This window comes from Lacerta agilis, chromosome 8, assembly GCF_009819535.1.
Source record: "Lacerta agilis isolate rLacAgi1 chromosome 8, rLacAgi1.pri, whole genome shotgun sequence".
Lineage (NCBI taxonomy): Eukaryota > Metazoa > Chordata > Lepidosauria > Squamata > Lacertidae > Lacerta > Lacerta agilis.
Genome location: NC_046319.1, coordinates 16,574,923 through 16,595,332, shown reverse-complemented (window position 1 = coordinate 16,595,332; position 20,410 = coordinate 16,574,923). Strand labels below are relative to the sequence as shown.

Below are 20,410 nucleotides of genomic sequence, written 5' to 3'. Positions count from 1 at the left end.
TTCACACATACAACTGTAGATGCAAAGACTTCCATCCCAAATGAGCAGATGCCAGGGGGTGGTGTCAATCTGCTCAAATACAGCTGCAACACGTGGCTAATGAATATAGTAGCTGTGTTATTATAGCAGTAGAATGTCATCCAAAATTTACAACTCCTCAACTGCTGGCGGGGAACACCACGACGCCTTTCAATGGAAGATGTCCAAGACAGTATATCCGGATTGAATCAACTGTTTCGAAGATGAATCTTCGTCAGCAAATAGTTTTAGATAGAATATCCATACAGGTAAATGTAATACTTGTGGACCAGAGCTCACTAACTAGTGTAGCTAACTGTGTCAAGGCAGCATGTGCAATGATGGTGTGTGTAGCTACTTGGCACAGCCCTGATTAGGTATCAAGACAACTTCTTTTTTAAAATACGTTTTTTATTTGCAAATGTAACAGAAAGAGGTAAAAAAACACTACCAGCAGACATTAACAGTAAGACTATTCCATCAATCCCAGTTTAAATTTATAAATCAATTAGCCCATATGTCCAAATAAACATATTACACTAGATTTGACGAATGTAAGCTGCGTGCAGGGAGACCTTCTCAGCACAGAGCAGTGGATGCAGGAATGCTTGTCCTTGCAGTTTAAAAAAAAAACAACCTCCAATAATGTCCTACTCAGAGTAGACCCATTGAAATTAATGCACCTAGGTTTGCCGTGCCCATTGATTTCGGTGGGTCCCCTCTGAGTAAGTCCAACGTTGGAGACAACCCTTAATCTGTTGGCCGCCATAAGGTCTCCACCTCCGTTGTCAATCCATTATTCTCCACGTTACAGGGATATAATTCAAGAGGTTTTTTTTCCTGCAACTAGACATGAGACACCACTAAGCAAGGCCCAAATTATATGCTTCAAAGGAAGATTTCATTGCCAGTATGTATCTGAAGCAGGCAATTCCTTTCTGTAAAGGCGCTAGGTTAAGGGTATACCTTAAACATTTTCGTTGGCTTTGAACAGTCCGTTTCAAATCTAACGAAATGCCACGCATAGATGCTAAGGCAGCTTCCCATTCGCTGAGCAGAATAGGACAGGGTTGGAGACCACTGTGAGTAAGCCATCTCTGTGAGACGTATATAAGTTCCAGTCCAACATTGCATGAGTGTTCTGCAATGATTCCCCTGGGGCTAAGAAGAAAGGGGAGAGGAGGCATTTTTGTCATTTGTGGGTGCTTTCCCATCTCTAACTCTAGCTTGCGAACCCTGAGCAGAAGGACTAGAATGCAAGGCCTCTCTAACGAGTCTGTCCCATCAAGACGAATCTGTATCTACGCCCAACCCGATGAAATAAAAACATGCACCAATAAAAGCTTCTATACTAGGGCAGCGATACAAGTCGCATTGTTAACCCCATCAAAGGAGAGGCTCCCCTTCCTGCTTCAGAGACTTCTGCTTGGGTTGTCTCTGATCAAGTCCTTCTCAACGTAGACCCGTTGAAATGACCAGGCCTAAGTTAGCCATGCCCCTTAACTTCAGCAGGTTTCCTGTGTGGGTAGGACTAGCACCGGCTACGACCCCTAATTTTGGGGGTCGTTTTCCTGCGTCACTTCTTTGGCGTAATCTTGAAAATAGTCCACCGTGTTCCAGTCCGGCTTGAAACGCAGGATGTAGCACTTGGGGAGGTAATAAGCCGCAAGCAGCCCCATAGCGCACAGGAGCATGGCACTCACCTGCACGGCGGGCTGGTACTCTAGCCCCACAGTGGCATAGGTGGGGATGAAGAAGATCAAGGCGATGAAGTAAGCGAGCATGGCGAAGGTGATGCTGCGGGCGATGTTGTACTTTTTGGGAGACGTCTGCACCATGAAGGTGCAGAGGAACGAGGTGAAGGCCAGGAGGCTGTTGTTCCCGTGCACGATGGCGAAGGCAGCCCAGGACTTTATCCTGCACTGGATGAGGACTTGGGTGGGCAAGAGTTTGTAGTTCTTGCCCAGAGTGGGCGGGTTGCTGTAGATGTACCCAAAGCAGAGGGCGCTTTCACCCAGAAAGCACAATGCCACGATGGCCCACGGCCGCCTCTGGATCAGGTTGTGCAGGAAACCGCGGCGGCTGCTTGCAAAGTCATTCACCAGCATGATCTGGAGGGCCTTGGCCGTGATGGTGGAGAAGCAAGGGTTGAGGCACAAGGCGAAGGAGGGCTGCTGCATCAGGCAGACGGTCGGGCTAGGCTTGCCGATGTAGAGGCCGCAGCTGAGGCACATCAGGGCCAGGCAGAAGAGGCCCATGAGGCACATGGCTCCCCCAGCGGCCTGCACCACGGGGGTGTGGAGGTTCCTCAGAAACAGGGACCCCAAGAGGCAGGTGAGAGTCACCGTGAATATCAGCAAGGCTACCAAGATGATGGCCAGAGGCTCGGACCAGAACAAATACTTTTCGCTGCGGTCGTAACACTGTGTGCTGCGTCTAGGGGACCACTGTTGCTTGGGGCAGGAGGTACAGGTTGAGTCCTCTGTAAAAGAGCAGGGAGGCAGCTGTACATTTTACAAGCAAGGGGGTGTCCTTCTGGGGAAGGGCCAGAGCACCTGCTTTTCATTCAACAGCTCCCAGGTTGCATTTGCAGCCTCTCTAGGTAAGACTCCTGCTTGAAACCCTGGAGTGCTGCTTCCAGTCAGGGTAAAAAGGTAAAGGTCCAGTCATGTCTGACTCTGGGGTTGCGGTGCTCATCTCGCTTTACTGGCTGAGGGAGCCGGCATACAGCTTGCGGGTCATGTGACCAGCATGACAAAGCTGCTTCTGGCGAACCAGAGCAGTGCACGGAAATGCCGTTTACCTTCCCGCCGGAGCGGTACCTATTTATCTACTTGCACTTCATGCTTTCGAACTCCTAGGTGGGCAGGAGCTGGGACCGAGCAACGGGAGCTCACCCCGTCGCGGGCATTCGAACCGCCGACCTTCTGATCAGCAAGCCCTAGGCTCTGTGGTTTAACCCACAGCGCCACTCTTTTAGACTGAGCTAAAAGAGCCAATGGCCTGATACAGCTTTCTCTGTACCTTTATTTAAAGAGGAGGGTTGTAACTCAGTGGTAGAGCACCAGCTTTGCATGCAGAAGGTCCCAGGTTCAAGCCTTGGCATCCCCACATAGCCCTGGGAAAGGTCCCTTGTCTAAAACCCTGGGCAGCTGCTGCCAGTCAGTGTAGATAGTGCAGCATTAGATGGAGCCAATGGTCTGGCTCTGTATGTGGCAGCTTCCTATGGTGGTGAAACCATTTAATCCAGGTGCGGAGTGAAATTTTAACTGGAGTCAAGTTTTTTGTTTCATGAAAAGCATCTATTTTGACTAGTAGCAGTGGTTTTTGTGAGAAAGGAAAGTATTTAATACAACCTTATTTTTACCAAAAACTTGAGCAGATTAATGCAGAAGTGGGGTGGAGCCAACCCAGGAATGAACAAACGTGAAACTGACACAGATCAGGAATAAACTGAGCTGTCCACCCCCATCTCCTCTCACCAAGAGTTGCTGTCCATGTATACAGTGACTGTAGCTAGGGATGTTGGAGCTAGCTAGGGATGTATGGTGCTGGAGGAGACTCTTGAGAGTCCCATGGACTGCAAGAAGATCAAACCTATCCATTCTTAAAGAAATCAGCCCTGAGTGCTCACTAGAAGGACAGATCCTGAAGTTGAGGCTCCAGTACTTTGGCCACCTCATGAGAAGGGAAGACTCCCTGGAAAAGACCCTGATGTTAGGAAAGATGGAGGGCACAAGGAGAAGGGGACGACAGAGGATGAGATGGTTGGACAGTGTTCTCGAAGCTACTAACATGAGTTTGGCCAAACTGCGAGAGGCAGTGAAGGATAGGCGTGCCTGGCGTGCTCTGGTCCATGGGGTCATGAAGAGTCGGACACGACTGAACGACTGAACAACAACAACAAGCTAGGGATGTAAAGAAGGAATCAATTTGTCTTCCAACCCATTTACATCACATGCAAAGCTGTTTCTGTTCTGCTGCAATTCTGCTTGCAGCACAAATTTTTGTGTCTCGTATCCCTGTCTGCTGTGGCAGAATTTTACTTAACCAATGGATGTCATAATTGATTGCATAATGAATTACGTTGTTCCACATCATTCATTCCAATGCAAAGGAGGCATTGCCAATTACGTACCGTTTGCAGACCGAAAACAACAAGCAAATACCAATAGAATCTGCTGGATTGATTTCCGTTCTGGATACGGGATGGATAAATGAACACCATCAATTGCTGCTCATATATCTGTCAGAATTCCCTGCGATCTTGTGAGTGTGACGCAGGGAAGTCACCGCAAGGCCCCAAACCTTCTCACCTGGAGAACTGCAGTAAGTGCCCGTCTCGCAGTCAATGCAGTCATAGCAGCAGAGGTGGAACCCCTTCATCCGACGGATCTGCCCAGGCTGACACGTTGTAAGGCACTCCGAGATGGGTGCCTAAGCAAAAGGGAGAGTGACCAATGTTAGCATTAAATGTCTACCTCCTGCAAAGCTATCTTCTTTTCCTTCTCTCTTGCCGTTCCCTTTGCTCATCTTTCGCCCTTGTTCTCTGCAAGCTCCTTATACCATTCCTTCTCCCCTCCACCTTCCTGCTCCCCCTTCCTGGGAGATAGGCCATAGCCCAGTAGTAGCAGAGCATCTGCTTTGCATACAAAAAAGGCCCCAGGTTCAACCCCCCAGGGAGGACTCAGAACAACTCGAGTCTGAAATCCTGGATCATAGAATCATAGAGTTGGACAGGATCCCAAGAATCTATCTGGTCCAACTCTGCAAAACATGTGAATCTTTCATCCAATGTGGGGTTTGAACCCACAACCTTAAGATTGTGGGTCTTATGCTCTACCGACTGAGCTGTCCCTGCCAGTCAGCGCAGACAAATGCTGAACTTTTCTGGCTCAGTATAGGACAGCTTCCTGTGTTCCTGAAATTAATTGTATCTGGCCTGCACGCACACCATGAAAGTAAATCACACACACACACACCCCAAACAAGAATTCTGGGAACTGTCATCAGTTATGGTTTGTAGCTGAGTAGCTGAGTTTGTTATGGGTGCTGAGTGGTAAGCCACCATTTCCAGAATTATTGGGGGAGTGGGGATCGTGTTTTAAATACATGTTGGGCACACTGCCTTAGCATATCTAGCTTGTTGCCTTGGATATAACTCTGAGAAACAATAGAAGAGGTCAGGCAGATAATTAGTGTGGGGACATTTGTGGGTGGGAAGGAAGCAAAGAGATCACTCACTTTACTGTCCTCCTTTGTTGCATCCCCCCACCCCTCTCTTTACCTTTCCATCCTCTGTGTGAAACTGGACCAAGGATGTATTGATGTTCAGTTTTGTGTTGAAGTTCCCGAGGGTGATGTGCTCAATCCCACTGTCCTGCCACCTCCAGCCAATGACCTCATAGCCGAGGTTGATGCTGCCGTACTCTTCGAAATGGTGCAGCTGGTTGGAGATGTTGAAATGGACGTCTTTCAGTTTGTCGAGCAGCTGGATGGAAGGAAAAGGTGGCTGTGGGTGGACCCTGTGCTAACTCCCGTGTCCCCCCCACCCACCCTTGGACCCCTAATCCCATGTCCCCGTTGCCTGCACTAACCACTTCTCTGCAAAGCTGGCCCTCCTGTTAGCCAAAGCAAGGCAGCCATATCAGGTGGCAAAATGTAGCAGGACAAAGCTGTATGTGCCACTCGGCCTGTCCTGTGGCTCTTAAGTTGCTCTGCTGTTCTCGGGTGTGCTTGAGGGCATTATCCCATTGCCAGGAAGATTTTAGGGCAGGTTGGGGGGACCTCTGGCCTTTGGGCCTAATTCAGCAAACCCATTCCCTGTTTCCTCCAAAGGTTGTTTTGGCTTAGTTGTGTAATGGACAGCAGCTGGTGCAGAATTTGGCAGCCAGGTTGCTCACCAGAGCAAGACAGTTTGAGCATATACTGTAACACCAATCATGGCCCAACTGCACTGACTGCCAATCAGTTTCCGGCTGCCAATTCAAGGTGCTGGTTTTGACCAGTGCTGTCAAGTATCCCGTTTTTCCCGGGATTCTCCCTTATTTCAAGCAGTTTCCCGCTGCTCTCCCTTATTTTTTATTTCACTTAAATTTCCCGTTTTTAATGGAAGCAGCTCCTCCCCTGCTGGCCAGGGACTGGGTGGGAAGACCTTGCCTACTTGGAGAGAAAAGCCTCAGCCCTCAAAGCAAGTGGGAGCCGTTTCCCATGCTTACAGGGGGGTGTATTCCTCCCCCTGCACCAGCCCCTATCCGTTGCCGCCGAGCCCCTCAGCCGGCCAATAGGGTTAGCTGGTGGGCGGAGCCTGGCTGCCTTTGAGCAGCTGCTGCTTCCTGTCCTGTTTTGATGGGATCAGACAAGAAGACGATGGGGCTCCATTGCGCGGAGCACATGGCTGCCCTCCTCTTTGCTGGCTGCCCTCCTCTGAGCGCGAGGCCGCTTGGAGTTTACATTGCTGCTCCGACCACTTTTGCTTCTGGCTCCGCCCACCACTGACATGTGACTGTCCCTGGGATAGGTGAGACTGCTGATCCCTTATTTTCAAATCTGGAACTTGACAGCTATGGTTTTGACCTATAAAGCATTGAAAGGCTCAGGACCTCAATACCTCAAGGACCACGTCTCCCCATATGAACCAACCTGACTCTGTGATCGTCGTATGACAGCCTTCTCCATGTGCCCCCATGTGCACAGGAGTTCTGGAGGGTGGCAGCATGAGAATGGGCCTTTTCAGTGGTGGCTCCGCGCTTGTGGAATGCTCCCTCCAGGGAGGCTTGCCTGGCACCATCATCTCATATCTTTAGGCACCAGGCGAAAACATTTGGGTTTTTTTTCCAGGCCTTTGACTTTTAACGATCTGTGGCTTCCTTCAGAGGGTGGGATGTTTTAATACTGGGGCTTTTGAAAGCATGAATGTGTTTGAGATTATTCTCAACAATGTTAATGCATGTATTATTTATGGTTGTTAAGTTGCTTTGTGTTACTAAAACGTATAATAAATCGTAACAATTTCAAACCACGCGGGCAAAAACAGGTCACCAGGCCTCATTGTGTTTATCAGTCGACGGGCAGCTGGCTGCCTCTCACCTACCTTCCAAGATTTGATGTTACCCTTATGACACGTCCCTCTCTGGGAGCACAACAAGTTGTGGAGTGCGTGAGCCACACTGTACACGGCAGTGTAGACAGCGTACGTCTGCCGGTGCTTGAGCACCGCGGTGATGTTTCTGCGAGAGATGTAGTTGCATTGCAGGCATTGCGGTCCCAGGACATCGGAGCCCATCTTGTTCACTTCCTCCTGGGATGCGTTGCAGAAGCTGTCCTCTTGGGTCAGCTCTAAAAGCCTGTAGACGTACTCCTCAAAGCCAGGGACTGTCCCCCCCTTTATGACAAAGCCGATGACTGTCCCAACGGCTTGGACCTTGTCCACAGAGGTGACCACGTCGGACATCACCCAGGCTTCGGTGGCCAACCACACCTTCTGGCTCAGCTCCAGCTCCAAGCACATTTTGAAGAAAGCCCGGATGGGCCGGTCGCTGGCGAAGAGGACGATGACGTTGACTTTGCTCTCGTTGATCGACTGGATCGTCTGCCTCAGCTTCACTTGGAGGCTCGGGTTGGACACGTCGGCTGGGATCAGCCCCTCGAAGGCGATGCAGATCTCTCTGCTGGCCACCATGGACGACAAGAGGCTGAGGCCTCCACGGCCATATTCATCGTCGCTGCCAATGACCGCGATCCAGTTCCACTTGAAAGCCTGCAGGAGCTGGACCATGGCTTCCAGCTGGCTCTTGTCGCTGGGCACAGTCCGCAAGAAAGAGGGATACAGCTCCTCGTTGTTCAGGTTCTCCATGGTGGCTCCATAGCTGACCTGAAGGCCACAATTGTACCAATGTTTAATTTATTTGGTGACTTTGCAGGCCGCCATTCCAAAGAAACCATCTCCCCATGGCTGCTTACAGCATATAAAAACAATTAAAAGCCACATTGAATGTAAAACAATACCCTATTAATGAGCTGTGTCCAATCATACTACATGGAGGAGACCCATTGAAGTTAATGGACATGGCAAACTGAGATCCCAATGGGTCTACTCTAAAGCAGAAGTTGGTTGGGTACATACATACAATAGCAGCACTAGCACATTTCCTGTCATGTAATCTGGACTCAGACAAGCTGGTGCCCTCAAAATATTTGGGGCTGCAATTCTCATCAGTTAGGGTAGGAGTGTTCAGAAGGTTTGTGTTGTTATTTGTCATTGTTTTGGGATAAACGGTGAGGGAGGATTTGGTTTAGGTATATTTAGAAGGGTAGAGTGTTTATATGGACCAAAGTAATGTCTAAGAAAGTGCATTACTGAAACCATGTGTTTTTGTGCATAGAATAGTGGCGAAACTTCTTATTACTCTTTTTATTAATAAAATCATTACATCATGGGAGTTGCAGTCCAAAATGTCTGGAGGGCCCCGGTCTGGGGAAGGCTGTTCTAATCCAGTTCCACCAGTTGGCCATTCCAACAAAAATAAAGGCCCCTATGCCTTGTAGAGCCTGCTGAAACCATATCAAGGAGCGGGCTAAGCAGATCCCTCTGGACAGGGAGTTTCACAGTGCTGGAGCCAACGCAGAGAAGGCCCTAATCTCTTAAGCTTGCCAGGCTTTCCTCTCTCTTCAACTGATGTATGAATGAGCAGGGCCCCTGTCATGGCGTTAACACTCTTGCAGGTTTGAATTCATGTGGGCCCAGGGTTAGGAACCTGTGCCGCCCCCTAGATGTTGTGGGACTCCCAAAGAAGGGAGAGGGGAGGCACAGTTGAGTTGACTGCCAATGCAATGTTACCCATGTGTACTCAGAAGTAAGCTCCACTTGAGTTCATTATGTCTCACCCCAAGGTAGGGACAAGTGATTCATGTTAATTTCAGTTTCTTTCAGTTTCTCTTCCCCACACCCAAGCTTAATTTCAGTTCTCCACATTTCCACATCCATTTGATTTTTTTTTTAATGCTCATGAAAATTCATAAGCATTTTAGTTTGCATTTCTCCTATCTTTGGATGCAGTTTTGCCTCATACACAATTTTTTTTTCAAAGCTAGTTCCCCTAATAGAATGTATTCTTGTATGTTATTTTCACTAATATAGGCATTCTTATGCACACTTGATCCTAGCACATGCATTTTTGCACTTACTACGTACTTGACTGGAGAACTCCATTGCAACATTTGTTCCAAGTGTGTATTGCAAAAGATGGCTGTGTTTCAGTCTGAGAATTCTTTTAAGTATGAACTGAATCACCACCACCCCAGCCCAACTCCAAGATAAGTGGGTATAAAAGTGCAGCCTGGGGGTTTGCGCTAATGCCAGACCTACTCAAAGTTAGACCCACTGCAATTAATGCACATGGTTAAGTTAGCCCCATTAATTCCAATGGGTCTACCCTAGATCCAAGATTTTGAAACCTTTGTTGATGTATGGAAGCGGGAATACCATGGACGAAACAGTGCAGTTTGTTTTGGAGGCCACTAACAACTTTGTGACACGTAAAGTGGCTCTTTTTGCACTGGCTGCAGGAAAGATTGGACAGAGAAAGCTAGAGAACATTGCTGTAAATTGTTCTGGGGACTCTGGGGTTTAATCTGAAGTTGGGATAGCTGATAGTACAGTACTTCTGATTTTTCTTGTTTTCTATTACTGATGTTCACTATATTATTGCTATGTTGGTATCTGGGTGAACTTTAATGCAGTGTTTCTCAGATTTGGGTTGGACTATAATGCCCATCATCCCTGACCAATGGTCATGCTACCTAGGGATTATGGGAGTTGTAGTCCAACAACAGCTGGGCACCCAAGTTTGAGAAACGCTGCTTTAATCTAATGGTCATGACTTTTGGCCAGCACAATAAACCTATTGAATGAATGAGAATGCAACATTTTGCAATGGGCCTCACTGGTGCCTTCTCATGAGGGTGTCATTTACTGTTACGGTTATTCTACCTGCGGGATCAGGAAGAAGCCGAACAGCTTGGCTGTCACCGCAGAGAGCTTTGAGTCATGAGGCCCGATGACAGCCGTCACCCGGGTCTGGTAGTCCGTGTAGTTGCAAAGGATCCCGATGCTGTTTGTGCCTGCTCTGGACAGGAAGAACAGGCTGGGCTGGAGGGTGACCACCGGTTCCATGCAGGTGTCGTAGATATCATAGCCAAGGCGGATCCCCGGCAGCAGCGTGGTGGAGTTGTTGATCTCCTCAATGGCAATCTTCATCCCAAGGGCCCAGACCAGACCGGCGGCATAAAGCCTGGGGAAGAGAGAACAGAACAGGGGGGATGGCGGTCTCTCTCCCTCTATTGGCAATATGCAGGGTTGAGTGCCGATCTCTCACATAGCCAAAACTTCACCACCCCCATGCAAAGAGGCTTGGAGGGAAACCCCAAAGTCTGCAGAAGTACAGAAGTGCTCATTGGAGGGGGGACCCCTAAGGAGGCACCGTCCCCGCTCCCCAAACACATGAGCAACAACCAAGTGAGCAGGGAATGCTGTCACACTGTCGGGGTTTAATAAAACTGGGGGAAGTGCGTGGAACAGAGCATCCTGGATGACAGCCTAGGTAGCTGGCTGGAACCCTGATCAGGAGCACACTGGCTTGCCTTTAGGCACTCCCCTGAGTGGGCTCCCGATTGCAGGAAGGTGTGCAAAGGCATGCCCGGGGGCTTCATGGGTGGCCCTGCCCCTGCACAATTGGTGCCCTCCTGCTTTTGGCTGAGGGGGCGAATAGGGATGTTAGCTTGAGATAACCGATGGATGGCAAGTTACTGGTCCCCTCTTTTCCCTGTTCAGCAGTGGAAGAGTCTCTCTCGGGAGGTTGTGGACTCTCCTTCCCTGGAGGTTTTTAAGCAGAGGTTGGATGGCCATCTGTCTATGGATGCTTTAGCTGAGATTCCTGCACTGCCCGGGGTTGGACTAGACGAACCTTGGGTTCCCTTCCAACTTTAAGATTCTATCCTCCTGCCACTACCCGTGACCCCCCTAAAATGCCTCTCTCCAGAGCGACTAGGGACCCATCCTCAACAATGTGGGTTGGGGGCACGGATATGGGTAGACGGAAGGGGTTGATTGTTTTTAAATAGGCACTGTATATTTATTTCCTGAATTTATACCTCACCTTTCTTTCTAAAGAGCTCAAGGTGGAGTCCATGGTTCACCCCCCCCTTCCCCAATTAATCCTCACAACTGCCCAGTGAAGTAGGTTAGACTGAGAGGCAGCAACTGGCCCAGGGACACACCCAGCGAGCTTCATGGCTGAGCTGGGAATGGAACTCCCGTCTCCCAGGTCCTAGTCCAGCACTCTAATCTCTACAGCACACTGGCTGTCTCTGAAAGCTTTTCGGTTTACACCCACTTTTAATCAGTCTATTAGAGGCTGGTCAGAGCTCTTAAGAAGAAGAGTTTGGATTTGATATCCCGCTTTTCACTACCCGAAGGAGTCTCAAAGCGGCTAACATTCTCCTTTCCCTTCCTCCCCCACAACAAACACTCTGTGAGGTGAGTGGGGCTGAGAGACTTCAGAGAAGTGTGACTAGCCCAAGGTCACCCAGCAGCTGCATGTGGAGGAGTGGAGACGCGAACCCGGTTCCCCAGATAACGAGTCTACCGCTCTTAACCACTACACCACACTGGCTCTAACCGAATTGCTGCTCCTTTTCTTCCTGTCCTGTATTACATAGGATCATAGAGCAGTAGAGTTGGCAGGGACCCTGAGGGTCCTTTAGTCCAACCCCCTGCAACGCAGGAATCTGTTCCGCTGTTGGTTCCTAGACTGAACTGTTGCTGTTGTTAAATTTGTGCTGTATTATAATCCATGATGTGCATGACCTTGCCATTTTTAAAAAAACCTTTCAGGGCACCCTGCCCTCCCGGGGCAGCTTACAAGACCCTTAAAACACATGCAAATAACGTTTCAGAGAACAGCAAAACCCTAAATTTATAAACGTGTGAGAAGGGGGGAAATTCCCGGATTAAGAAAGCGACTGCCGTTCCCAGTCTTTGCTTTTATTACTACGTTGAAGAACAATCTTAAAAATGATTCCGATACAGGGAAAGAAATCAACTTAAAAGGCTCATTGAAAAAAAGGAAAGTCTTCAGGAAGGTCTTGTTGACACTTGCATTTTGAATAATTTTACTTTAAAAAGCTGCCTAGTTAATTCAAATCTACTCCATAGTTTCCCGTTGACAATTAATCTGACATTCTTTCAGCCCCGAGGGCCACATTCTATCACAGGCAGCCTTCCAGGGGCCGCATGCCAGGGGCTGGGGGTGGCCAGAGGCAAATGGGAGTGGCGCAATGGAAGTACCCGGTAACTCTTCATACAGTAAGTCCAGCCACACACAAGGCAGGGTTTTCTGCATCGCCACCTCCCCAACCATCGCTACGTCCTTCCCAGATTTGCTGCCTTACCTCTCGCAGTTGTAAATGTCAGGCAGGGTCCGGTCTGTCAAGTTGGAGGTGAGCACCGTGAAAGGGAACAAGCCGCCCAGTATGTAGTCTCCGGGTCTTCTAAACTGGGAAGACATGCAGTGATACCTCTGGGCCCAGGCCCAATCCAGACCGAGGCTGAGCAGGAAGAAGACAGACATGCCTCTCAGCTGTTTCTGAGACTGGTCTGCGTGTGGACTGCCTAACTTCGAACGAGGCAGGGGAGCCTCTTTGAAAGCCAAACTTTTTGTTCAATAAAATTTACAGCGGGTAGGAAGCATCCTGGGAGAAATTTGTTTAGCAAAGCACACACTGCATGAGCAGTGTAGGTGTGGAAGAAGCCATAGTTAGCCACCCGTGCTAACCAAATCTTCTGAGGCATTCTGTTGAGTTGGGCTCCTTTGCAAGCTCCTCATCAGGCCCTCCCTGCCACGAGGGCTTTATTCAAACAGAGTTGTCTTGAGAGGTTCCTGAGCTTTTTGCAAGCAGGTGCTGGGTTTTTCTTGCTTTTGGATCAAACAGCTTTCAGAACCGCTGTTGGGGAAAAGGTTGGGCGCTGGTCCCAGGTTTGGGGGTGGGCCTTGATGCCACCCATAGAGAACCCCATGCTCTCTCCCTCTCCCCCCCCCTGCTGTTGACATGCCAACCCTTCCTCTGCCTGTGCCTCAGGGCCTGGTCTGCGCTGCACCACAGGACTAAGGGAGTAAAACAAACCACAGTCCCTGGTTCAGATGCAACACTATACCAAGGCTTGTGGTTTGTTGCTTTTGCTTGCTCGCAGGGAGCTAGCTCTGTGTTCGCAACAAACCATTAGTTATGGTTTACCACTGGGGGTGGGGTGGGGAACCTAAAGCCTGGAGGCTGAATGCGGCCCTCCAGGCCTCTCTACCTGGCCCTTGGATTTCTCCCAAGGCCACACCCTTCAGTGGCCCTGCTTCATATCCTCCACAAGTGTATTTGCCTGGCTGGAATGCATCCTTGACCTCTTGTGTGCCTGGATAGAGGATAATATTAACAATAAGTGTGCATGCAGAAACTATCCTAATTCTTTTGCCCCTGGTCCGGGAATGTGGCCCTTGGGCTCCAAAAGTTTCCCCAACCCTTTCCTGGGAGGGAGCAAGGTGTTGTGCGGAGGTTTACTGCTCCTTCCCTCCCAATTTAGGAAACTGCCTTTATATATGGAGTCAGACCCCTGGTCCACCTGGCTCAGGATTGCCTAAACACTGACCAGCAGTGGCTCTCCAGGGCTTCAGACTGAGGGTCCTTCCCAGCCCCACCTGGAGATGTCAGGGATTGAACTGGGACTTTGCGCATGCAAGGCAGATGCTCTGTCGCTGATCTATGGCCCCTCTCATGTCATGGCAACTGGCATCAGCTTTGATATACTCGTGTCAGGTGATAACGCTCTTCTTGTTCCTGCCACGCTGTCATTCCCCATCATCTGAAAGTCTGCAGTTGTTGTTTCTGGTCTTATGTTCCCCCCCTGGATCGTGGGGCCATGAATTAAGGTCCTAATGGTGCTGCTGCCATTAGCAACTGTTTGCTAATGGGGTGCAGGGAGGTTATGATTTAGGGGGGGGGCTTTTGGGTCTTGTTGAGGGCCTTCTGCTGCATAATTCGAGCACCTTGTTCATGGCAGAACCGTGAAAAATTCCTATGTGGCCATCAGGACTGAAATTAAGGACACCACCACGTATACACAGGACAGATGATTATTTGAACCCAAGCAATATAAGAGGTAAATACATATCTATATCTGTATAGACAAATCACAGTGCATGCATGGAGTAAACAGTGCCGTACTTTCATTGCGCGCCCACATCTCCCCCCCCCCACAAAGGCATTGATAGTTTAGAAATCATACGAGGCAGGAAACACGGGAGCACCATAAATACATGACTCATTTGTATCCAGGAAGGAATCTTAACATAACAGCATATCGTGATCCAGAAATAATAATACCACTTTAAAAACACAGGTATGATTGACTGATTTGTAACACGAAAGGAATCTTAACATAACAGCGTATCATGACCCCAAAATAATAACGCCACGTTTGAAACACAGGTATGATTGTCTTCAAGCCAAAGGCGTGGTCAACAGCCTTATGCAAGTTCGAAACTCACAGTGACTTTAAAAAAACAAGGAGCTTTTCTAAGTGAACAGTCTTGTCGTGAGAGAGAACGACAGGGAGTGAAGAGGTATGAAGATGGTTCAGGAGTTTGGTTTCAGCAGGGGTGGGGATCCAGTGGTTCTCCAGATGCATTTCATTCACTTATTTAGAAGTTGTGTATATACCACTCAAAACAAACAAAACAAAACTTCTAGGTGGCTTGCACAAGACACTGACATCTGCGGGGTCCACAGGTCCCCCACCCTTACTAGGGAGATTGTTCCCACTTCCAGCATGCGAAAGATTGTTGATTTCCAGATTGTAGCAGTGTGAAATATCTTTGTCTTCCCCTGTGTATGGAAGGAGATTCCACTCCCTCCCCACTTTGAATTCTTACTTGTCCCTGCATACCCATGGAGTGCTGCCCCTCAGCTGGCTATACTAAACGCACAGCAACATGCCTGGCTGGTGACTGATGAAAGGACCCTGTTTTTGCACCTCACAGGTGTGTCCCTTTGCCCCTACCCCAAAGGCTGTTGATGCTCAAGAGTGGGAGGAGTCTGGGTAGAGGGAGTCACAGGATAATAGGGATCTGCATGGGACGCCCTGAAGGGCTTCACGTTTTGTGGGCGCATTACCTGCGTCTGTGTGTGGAAGGAAGGGCTCAATAGAACCCCAGTGGGATTCTCCCTTCAGGCATATGTATCATGGCAATCCTGAGCAATCTTGCCCCTAAAGTCTTCCCCTTGTCACATGGTCATTGAAACAGGTATATACACCAGTCCACTGTAAAAGTCCCCCTTTCCTTTATAGCTTAATTCGATCTGAAGGGTGGAGGGGATACAGTTGCACCTTGATTAAACAAAACCAGGGTTGACCGGAAGAGAGCACAAGTGAGCTGAGAGGCCGGGGAGACCCCTGCTTCCAGGCCCTCATCCATCCCCCTGGGATTAAGTACATTCATTGCTTATGCAGTTTTACCTCCCGTACACATCGGGGAAGACTGTAGCCTTAAAAACCATGTGATGAAACGGTGGTGAGCCTTCAGCCCTCCAGGTGTTGCTGGGCTCCCATCAGCCCCCCGGCTAGCATAGCCAAATGGTCAGGCATGATGGGAGCTGGAGTCCAGCTACATCTGGAAGGCTGACAGGTTCCTCACCCTGACTGTAAGGAGCAGCATTCCCTACTGCAAAGGAGAGGTGGAGGATGGTTTCTATTTGGAAGAGGCATTCATTGCCTCCCGAGAGTGAGGAATGCCTCTTCTTAGATCAGGGTTTTTTTGGGGGGAGGGGGCGGGACTCCAAATCCCATCAGCCCCAGCCAGCATGGCCAGCCATCAGGGATGATGGGAGTTGTAGTTCAAGCAGGTTCTTGGACTCCAACTCCCATGAGCCCCAGCCCAATAGTTGGGAGTTGGAGCCCAAGAACATCTGAAAAGCTGTAGGCTCCCCACCACAGTCAAAGAGGAACTGGGACCAGTTCTGTTTCTCTGGATATCTGGCTGATTGAACCCAGAATAGGGATGGTTTGAAGGCTCAAATGATTCCAGCAGTAAGAAACCTGATTTATAGGAGAGAGCTGAGAAGCAGAGAGCTAGATCTTGGTGCCAACAAGCTGCCCTGGAAATGGATAGGCATGAGATGTACGATCGATGCTTGCTTTTTCCTCTGTGGCATTCAGAGAAACACTTGATTGTGGGGATCCGCTCTGCTATGGCAGGTCCAGGAGTTTGTGCCGGCTGTACAGTTCCTGTGTGATATCGTAGATCTTCTTGATGTGGGGCAAAGCTTCTCCCAGCATCTCCACTGCCTCCTCGTTGGAGCCCACCTTCATGTTCCCAAAGAAAGCTTCCCGATTGGGCAGAGTGCGGAAGGCAATGGTGGTCGCCTTGCGGATAATCCAAGGGTGGTAATTGGCCAGAGAGGCATTGTACGAATCTGTGCACACCACCGCCGTCCTGCAGTCTGCGCCACTGGTCCGCAGGCCCTCCAGGAAGAGCTGCAGCCATTGGAGGGCCCGGTGGAGGCGCAGGATCGTCCGGCAGCCCGATATGGGGCATTCAGTGTGCTTCTTGAAGTCTACCAGGTTGCTGGCTATCTCGTAGCTCACCATGGATTGAAGGGTTCTGTAGCTCTCCTTATGGGGGCCGCTCCGGAAGTCCTCCATGATTTGGATTTTGGCTACCGCGTCTTTGGAAACAAAGGCGAAGATCGTGCCCATGGTGTTCAGAAACCTGATTTCCAAAACAGAACCCTGTGGTTACAAGGAGCCATAGAAAAGCTCAGCAGGGAAGCTCAGCCCCATAGAAAAGCTCAGCCCACACCCCCTCACTGGCCCTACTTTTCATAAAGCAGCTGGAATGTGTCCCTTGAGCTCTGCTAATGCTCTTGCACGCCTGGAAGGAGGATAGAGAGGGCGTGTATAGACTAGCCTGCTGCCGAAAGATAAAATATGCATCAGCAGCTGCACTCGATGTTGCCTCCGGCCCTGCCCACTGCTCAGATGCGGCCGTCAAATTGAAAAAGGGTCCCCACCCTTGGTTTAGAGAGGTGCAACCCAACAGAATGAATGACAGAAGTTTCCACCTAGATCCATGCGGGCTGGTCTCAACAAGAAACAGTTTACAGTCAGAGGGCAGGCCTCTGCAGTTCCGCTTGTGTCAGTGGCTCTGACAAGCAGCCAGCCTTCCCTGCAACTCTTCAGGGGCAAGGGCTGTCTGCTGATGGTCTCCCACTCGCTTTTCCTGTTCCGTGTGGGTGGAAGAGGGAACGCTGAATGCCATGCCATGCCATGCCATGAGGACACTTGCAGAGAGGTGGCAGGAGCAGGGCCAGTGACCCCAATTTTTCGTTGGTCAGTAACAAAGGAAAATAGGGAAATGCCTTATAATGAGTCATCGTGTTGGCCCGTGTAGCTGAGTGTGATCTATACTGACTGACAGACACCCTTTAGGCATCTGAGTGGCCACAGGTTCCCAACGCCCGATGTGGAGCGAGATCTAAGCTTGATTCCCTAACTAGGTGGACAGCCTTACCCGACAAGCCCTTTCCAGCCAGCTAAGTAAGGGTCCATTAGGATTTCCGACTTCTCATCAAGACAGCTCTTGAAAGTGGCCAGCACTTCCCTCAGGTTGTGTCCATCATCCCCGTAGGCCATGGTGATGCTCTGAAACAGACAGCAAGAGTCAACAGCTGCTTGGTGGATAAACCATAAATGAGCCGAGGAACATCAGGAGCTGCCTTATCCCTGGTCAGATCGTTACGCAAGAAGAGCCCTGCTGGATCAGGCCAGTGGCCCACGTAGCCCAGAATCCTTTTCTCACAGTGGCCAGGGAGATGTCTTGAGGTGTTCAGTGAGAAGCCCTCAAGCTGGACCTGAGTGTAAGAGCGCTCTCCCTTTCTGCAATTTCCAGCAAGCCAGATAATTTATTTTTGCCTGTCCTCAATCTTCCAACATTCAGCCCCCCGAGTTCTGGTGCTATTGAGAGAAGGCGAAAAGCTTTTCTCTGTATTCACTTTCTTCACACCATGCAGACTTTTTAATACATTTGGTCCAGCTAGCTTGGTAAATGACTGGCAAAAGCTCTACAGGGGCTCTCCTAGCCTTACCTGGAAATGCGAAGGATTCAAGCCTGATGTGTGCAGAACAGGTGCTCTATCAATGAGCCACGGCCCGTCTTCAAACAATAAGCAAATAGGACTAAATAGTATGCAAATAATAAGCAAGATTATGTGGGGTAGAGGGACGGAACGTGTTTCACTGGGAGGGCCCCTGTTTGTGGGCCCCTGAAGCGATATACGTTTGACTCCTTTCATTACAAGCTTTTAAACATGCCTTGGTAACTGTTGTTTTGACCTGGTTTTACAAGGTGCCTGACATGTTTAACCAGTTGCGGTCTCCGTTTTAACTCCCCTCCCCCCCGGCATTAGCCAGCCAGTAGCACGTATTAGACTGCCTGTAAATGGAAAGATACGATTGTAGGTATACTGAAGTAGCTGTTGTTTTAATTATGAGTGTGAACTATCTTGGGTAGGCTTGCCCTGAAAGTCAGCGTAGAAATATTGGGTTGACTCACGGCAGTCTCACTGAAATTACTTATTAATTTATTTTATGAGGTTTTTACACTGTTTGATTGTGTAAAAATAATTAATAATCAAAAACCCTCAAAATGGTTTACAAAAAAGGTAAAACAATAAAATTATCAATAAGAAAAAATGACAATAATGGACCTAACTTTCACTATTCATTTCAGTGGCTCTATTCTAAACAGGACTAAGGTTGGATACAACTCACTGAACACAAATCCTAATCTGGGCGTTACTCCCATTGACTTTAATGGGGCTTACTTCTGAACAGATGTGAGCAGTATTGCTTGGTAAGCAAACAAAACTAAAAAACAAAACTATGTAACCTCCTTCTCTGGGTGGGTTTTGATACTTAAAAACAAACAAAAAACTTTCCCTCCTATCCCCAACTGTTGTAAATACCAGCTGAGTAGACCCTTTGAAGTTAACGGACATAACTTAGGTACATCAATTCCAGTGCATATATTGAGTATAGTTGGATACAACCCAATACTATTACTAATTGCCCATCTATTTTTACAGATGTGCTTAGGTTTAAATTTTTAGGATGGGATTCCTGGTTTGGATACAGTTTTAACAACTTTGCATGCTGCCTCGACAGGATGTTCCTATTTTGAAAGGCAGCCTCAAAGTCCCATTTTTTAAAAACCATATATTTAATTTACAGATCACTTCCTTGAAGTGATTTCACAATGGAAACATCAACAATTAGAAGATATATAAAATAGTTTTGTTGTAAAAACTATATATATATATATATATATATATATATATATATATATATATATATATATATAATATCACACGCACATATGTATCCAATGCTAGCCCTACCCAGAGTAGACCCATGAATGGACTTGGCTAACGTAAGATTCATTCATTTCAACGGGTGGATGTCCTCGCATCCATTAACTTCAGTGGGCCTGCTCTTGAGTAGGACTACCGCTGGACGCAACTGTATGGATCTACTATTGAGTGTAAGTTACTTGGGATACAACCCCGGCAATAGAAGTAATTTAACAGATCTATAACAATAATAAAAATGATAAAAATAATAAAATCTCAGGTGTACAGGGCTGGGAGCCGCAGGTGCGCTGGGTTCCTCTTTCTTCTGCCCCATCGGCCTCCTTTTTCCATGCCTCTGCCCCATATCAACCCTCCATGGGAAGACCCCTTAGAGGGGTCTCTTCTCCCCCTCCCCAGCAACCAGACTGACTTACCTTAGCGACCGCTTCCTTCTTTCCAACTTCAGCGCAGCCAATGAAAGCCCGCCTCCTGCTCACCTGTCTCCGCCTACCTCCTCTCCTCGACCAATCGCCTGCCATCCCTCGGTTCCGCGGAGGCGAGGGTTCCCAAGCCGCCCCAGCCAATAGGAGCGCTGAAGCTAGTTCTGGAACCTACGCTTCCTTAACATTCAGGCGCGCAGGGACGGAGGTATCGGGCTTCCTGAGTGGTCCAGCCAAGGCGCATGCGCACCAGTCCCAAGCCCCTGAGTTCCGTAGAGATGAGAAAAAAAGTATAGAGGCGCCGGCTCTCGGTGCTCTATACTTTAACACGGACCCCAAACTTCTGACGTGCCCTTTTGAACTAACGTTTCTTGCGTTAGCCTGTAACCACGTAAATGAGGTTAAGGGCTCTTCTGAGGGGAGGCATTCACGTCCAACTCTATGAGACTATGTACTTTCTACCTCGGAAGTTGATTATTGGGTGCGTCACTCTATACTTT

The 20,410-nt window shown here is 48.8% G+C and overlaps 2 protein-coding genes across 3 annotated transcripts; both read right to left on the bottom strand.

The window, feature by feature from the left end:
- Positions 1-1,489: 1,489 nt before the first annotated feature.
- LOC117050620 (taste receptor type 1 member 3-like) lies at positions 1,490-12,735 on the bottom strand. The gene is made up of 6 exons (XM_033156322.1): positions 12,469-12,735; positions 10,010-10,310; positions 7,112-7,891; positions 5,306-5,509; positions 4,335-4,455; positions 1,490-2,500 (listed from the first exon to the last, which is right to left on the bottom strand). Exons 1-6 carry the CDS (start codon positions 12,645-12,647, stop codon positions 1,569-1,571), a joined length of 2,517 nt encoding a protein of 838 aa, XP_033012213.1. The 5' UTR covers positions 12,648-12,735; the 3' UTR covers positions 1,490-1,568.
- A 3,228-nt stretch (positions 12,736-15,963) lies between these two features.
- Positions 15,964-20,109, bottom strand: CPTP (ceramide-1-phosphate transfer protein). Of its 2 annotated transcripts, none has more exons than XM_033156320.1 (3): positions 19,905-20,109; positions 17,634-17,764; positions 15,964-16,832 (listed from the first exon to the last, which is right to left on the bottom strand). In XM_033156320.1, the coding sequence occupies exons 1-3, from the start codon at positions 20,007-20,009 to the stop codon at positions 16,310-16,312; spliced, it is 759 nt and encodes a 252-aa protein (XP_033012211.1). In that variant the 5' UTR covers positions 20,010-20,109; the 3' UTR covers positions 15,964-16,309. The 2 variants fall into 2 exon arrangements, with proteins under 2 accessions (XP_033012211.1, XP_033012212.1); XM_033156321.1 differs by lacking the exon at positions 19,905-20,109 and adding an exon at positions 19,757-19,848 and having other exon boundaries at positions 15,966-16,832.
- Positions 20,110-20,410: the final 301 nt, after the last annotated feature.